The sequence below is a fragment of the Antedon bifida genome, chromosome 2 (assembly GCF_963402885.1).
Source record: "Antedon bifida chromosome 2, ecAntBifi1.1, whole genome shotgun sequence".
Taxonomy (NCBI): domain Eukaryota; kingdom Metazoa; phylum Echinodermata; class Crinoidea; order Comatulida; family Antedonidae; genus Antedon; species Antedon bifida.
Window position 1 is genome coordinate 8973786 of NC_136227.1, and position 5225 is coordinate 8979010.

Below are 5225 nucleotides of genomic sequence, written 5' to 3' on the forward strand. Positions count from 1 at the left end.
TAATAATAACAATCAGTAAACCGAACAAGTAAATGATAACAATCCACATATTGATTAGATTGAGATATTAAACTTTGAGTTGTGTTTTTACTAGCAAATTCAATTGACTTTTATAAAGCCGTTATTTTATTATTATTATTATTACTATTATTATTATTAATCTGACTCGTGCACTTATAATAATCGTTTTCATGTCTTTTTAAAAACCATACCTAACTATTTTCTTAAAAATATGAACTACGAATATTATTTATTTGCCGATGATAAGCATTATGTTTTATGGGAACATTACGCATTACAGTAAGGTAGGTGATCGTGCGAGAGACAACAACGTTGTCTCGCGGTAATGTTAGTCAGGTTTAGAAGAGTGAGTGCCATTTCAAAATGTTTTACATATTGTACAGCTTCACTGTGATCTTTTGTACCTTTTTATTTCACTGTAATATCCCGATGACATCAGGTAGGATGAAACACTTTTGTTCTTAAAATATGTATGTCACGACTTCCTCCGTGAAATGAACAAATGTTGGTGGTGGCCAATAAAATGCGATGTGACCACGTAATTTGTGAACAAATAATGATATAATAATTATTATTTTTTAGATGTAATTTAGTCCACAACATTTGCATACCAGATTAATGGGAGTAAACATTTTAGCTTTTCTCTGTTTATAAAAGTATTAAAAGACAGTTTAATGATTCATACGAAACTACAAGAAATTAAGTATGCTTCTTTATCCAAAGTTAGTTAGGCCTATAGTATGAGTTTATTTCTATACGCATTTCTTTTTTTCATATACACTTATTAGGTAAATCCTGTATGCGATCTGCAATTTTTGAGAACCAACGGAATTTGTTGAAATCAAAAGAAATTGATTCAGTATTTGCTACTACTAGAACAAGAAGTGCAACTCGATGTTCTCTGTTGTGTTTGAGTTTTACTCCTGGCTGTCAATCATTTCGCTATGACATCAAATCAAAATTATGTGAATTATCTGGGCGTTTGGGTATGGAAAAAACAGGCAGTCACCGGGCGTATACACTACGGCCAACCGTACGTATTACAAATGTTTTCTTGTAAAACTTGATTTGTAAAGGTTGCTGCATGGAGGAAATATATATTTCCTCCATGGTTGCTGATAGTGCAACAAACATAATTGACGATGCTTTAATTGGATCATCATCAATATACATTGAATTATGCCTTCTCTCTCATTATTAATTGGAATAAGATTTTATAGACCACTGTTATGTTGTTGATATTCTTGCCTATTTACTTAGGTGAAAGATTGCCAGGATATTTTGGGAAGCGGTGGAAGCGGATTATACCCAATTGCCAAGACTGGTAGAAACGCATTGCTTGTGTACTGTGATATGGATACTGGCGAAGGAGGATGGACGGTAAATCTACATTTTTATAGATTTTGTTTACGTAGGCCTAATAAAAAGGCATGTATATAGTCATTGTTATGTAGGCCTAGCATCTAGATTTGGCTACACATGTAAAAACTAAAAAAAAAGCAGCAGACTATCAATATTCAATATCTTATTTTTGTAGGACTTAGTCTATCTAAGCAGCTGTAGGTTACGTGTACAAAAACAAATTAATACACGTTAAAACAATTGCATACAAAATATAAAATCAGTCAAACCAAATTCATTCAAACACTTTTGTAATTCTGTTTATTGCAAATGCTGTAGTACTATCGACTGGAAACACTTGACAGCATCATTCTGCAAACACGTCTTTCAATACACTAAAGTACACACAATAACAAAACAGCGCCGATTTGTTGTTGGTGGTGGTGGAGAGAAACTCGACCTTAACGAACTGGTTTTATCAAAGGAAATGTACATGTAACAATCATAACATGACATGTAATAAACCTTCTATTGTGGATTTTGGGTGAAATCCTTCTTTAAATGTTTATGTTACGGAGCTTAACATCATGAAACCCGATGTTAATGTTAAAACCTGTCTCTGATTTCTGTAAATAGGTAAATGTACTGTAGTAAATTTACAAAGGAGCCGTATCGGTTTTAGTCGCGTGCAACGCGACTCTACAGCTCACTATGTCGGTCGGTTGGTTGGTCGGTTGGTCGGTAAACACTAACTTGTATATGGCCTTTTCTTGATATCAGTTTCATCTAGCTAAGTCAATTTTTCACAGTATTTTCCTTATGGCCAGGACTCGATGTGGTTATGTTTTCACGGTGCGCAATCAAAAATTACGCGGTCTACGCACGATTTAACGAAATCACGTTTGTAATCATATCTTCACAAGCATGAATCACAATTAAATAAAATTTGGTACTCATACATTTCAGGTCATATTTCATCATATGGCAATACAATTACGTGCTTAGCGCATATAACGTAAGAAAATGCGTACGCGCGCTTAAAATTTGTTAAATTGTCAAATTTATTTTCGATGAAATTAGAGGACGTTTCAGGCAATTTTACGCGTTTAAAAAATTGCAATGAGTGCGCAGATTCTTGCACGCGCACTGCACGTTAAACGTTAATACGCACTCTTTTTGCCCGATTTCTGTTTTAAAACCTTCCTTTAATAATGTCATCCTATTTGATTCACTTTCCAACTCGAAATTACGTTATTCGAGCACGTCAAAAGTGACAGGCTACGCACGTATAAATTAAAAATATATAAATGTTTTTAAACATTTTCAACATTTTTAAACATGTTCAGCAATTTTGGTCGGTTGGTCGGTCAGTCGGTTGGTTGGTTGGTCGGTCGGTAGGTCGGGGAACACTAACTTGAGCACGCGACTGCAGCCATCTATATGGCCTTGTTAAATCGTATGTACACTGTATTCTAGGTTTTTCAGCGGCGTGAGGATGATTCACTGAACTTTTATCGGTATTGGGAAGAATATAAAAATGGTTTTGGAAATATGTGCGGTGAGTTCTGGCTGGGAAATGACAATATACATGAGATGACGTCATCTGGAAAGTATAACCTTCGAATTGATATGAAAACGGATTCTGGTGAAGCATACTATTCAGTATACGAATCCTTCAGAATCAGTAATGAAGGTGATGACTACACTTTGGAAGTCGGCAATCAACTAAACGGCAACACAGGTAAGTGTAGAGATTGTTGACAAGCATGTCATGGTTGAAAGTGTCCGTTTAATGCATTTTGGATTCATATTTCCCTATGGCAATCCTTTTTTATTTTAATTAATTCAAGTTCCACAAGTTGTTTTTCACTTTAACCAGTTTCGACAGATTATAATTAGGTATATGAAAAAACACAACCAATGGTTTCACACATTTTTCATTGCGAAACTGTTTGATAGTTTAGTGGAAAACAGGTTTTAAAAGAATTTTCATCAAATAGTAAAGCGTTAAACATCTAAAGGACTGTTTCTCCTGACTATATGTCAATAATACTCGTGTTACCAACTAAGGCATAGACTGAATGGACTTTAAAGATTCCAATGCTCTTAAATATTTGACTATGACATTAAAGCCAAAACATATCAGAATGTGATTATACGTGTCAACAATCATGTTAGATTAGATCATGAAATATACTACTACTGTTACTGCTGGTGCTGCTGCCGATACCGTTGCCGCTACCGCTACCACTACCACCACTACTAGGCTACGATGACGACGTTAACCAACATTTAAAATAAAATGAATGTTTTTAGAAAATATCGTTATTCATTTCTTTTCTAAACAGTTGATGTGATGATACTTCATCGAGGGCAAGGTTTTACGACACGTGATGAAGATAACGACGATTTAAATGGTAATTGTGCTGTAGACCATGAAGGCGCCTGGTGGTATCACAGTTGTTTCAAATGTCATTTAAATGGAAAGTATGGATCTTCATTTAAGTGCTACACCCGAACTAGTAAATTGGAAAATCTGGGATGGTCAGAAATGAAAATAAAGCGTAACTATTAGTAGTCAAAAAACTAGTAACATAAACACAATTATTCTCCCTTCTCTTGTCTTATCATGAAATTATAGTATGAATAAGCGCTGTAAACTCATGTCACTAAATACTCACAGAACAGGAAAAAAGAAATGAAATGGATGTGTTTATTTTGTGTTTATAACCGTATGAATCGATTGAAGTTTTACTTAGTATTAATAATTGTATGTATATCAGTTGGTAGCTGGCTCATTTGTATTAAATACATCGATATATTTTGCTTAAGCTTCTTTCCAATTATAAAATGAATGAATACAATTTTATGAACAGTTAGAACTATACAAAAGTAGGCCTATTTGATAACCCGTATTTGGGACACCCTTATTAAGAGACACTATATTTTTCATCTTGCCAATTATTATGGCTACAGTAATAATCTATATATAAATTATGGTTAATTCTGACATAGGCGAGCACAATGGAAAAACTTCGGTACTAATCTCCGCCTTGGATATCTACCTTATCTATCTCAGATGTACCGCGAAACGTAGATTTGATAACATTAGTTTTCAGTACTACGCTATTGTTCCATATTTCTATCTTAGGAAGATATTATAAAGGGTTTTATAAGAAATTTTCTGATTTCAATCGGTAAATTTTAACTCTTCGTGCGGTAGAAGTACTTTCCGGGTTCACGGTAAGGTGTGTCAATCACCTTGCAAGTTTCCTGCATGGTTGGTTTCAACCAACTAAGTTGGCCGTTGGTGCTTGTATTGGTGGCGATAGCCCTTGACATATGACCTTTTCCCCTCAAATTCGAACTCGTCCGAGCTTTTGGGGCATAGATCATTGTTGCCAAATTTGGTGAGAATCGGATAAAAACTGTGGCCTCCAGGCTGTTCACAGACACACACACAAACACACACACAAACACACACACACACAAACACACACACAAACATACAGGGTGAAAACATAACCTCCTTGGCGGAGGTAATAATAATAATAATAATAATAGTTATTAGACCAATAGAAACGTTATACAGTCCCCATAACAATTTTTAAACACCATGTTTATAGAGTGTCTGCAATACCAAACGTTTGTAAAACGAACAAACATAATGGGAAAAAGGAGGGATATAGACATTATTTTTCTGCTATATTTCAAAATTTCATGTAAACCTTCTTAGTATAATTGATTTATGTGTGCAGTTAGTAGGACACATTTTTGTATAAACGAACTAACGCACCGGTACAAAAGTATCTAGCTTTAAAAAAAAGTTCCAGCAACATCGTAAAGTTAGTGACACCTAATAC

General features: G+C 34.6%; 1 protein-coding gene across 1 annotated transcript; it reads left to right on the forward strand.

The window, feature by feature from the left end:
* The first annotated feature begins 381 nt into the window (after window positions 1-381).
* LOC144834993 (fibrinogen-like protein A) lies at window positions 382-3946 on the forward strand. The gene is made up of 5 exons (XM_078689999.1): window positions 382-460; window positions 810-1054; window positions 1282-1401; window positions 2839-3103; window positions 3711-3946. Exons 1-5 carry the CDS (start codon window positions 385-387, stop codon window positions 3935-3937), a joined length of 933 nt encoding a protein of 310 aa, XP_078546125.1. The 5' UTR covers window positions 382-384; the 3' UTR covers window positions 3938-3946.
* Window positions 3947-5225: the final 1279 nt, after the last annotated feature.

Coding starts and splice junctions, on each gene's coding strand:
- LOC144834993 (XM_078689999.1), top strand. CDS start 385: ATGTTTTACATATTGTACAGCTTCACTGTGATCTTTTGTACCTTTTTA. Junction 461..809: donor TAATATCCCGATGACATCAG/GTAGGATGAAAC, acceptor TACACTTATTAG/GTAAATCCTGTATGCGATCT. Junction 1,055..1,281: donor CGTATACACTACGGCCAACC/GTACGTATTACA, acceptor CTATTTACTTAG/GTGAAAGATTGCCAGGATAT.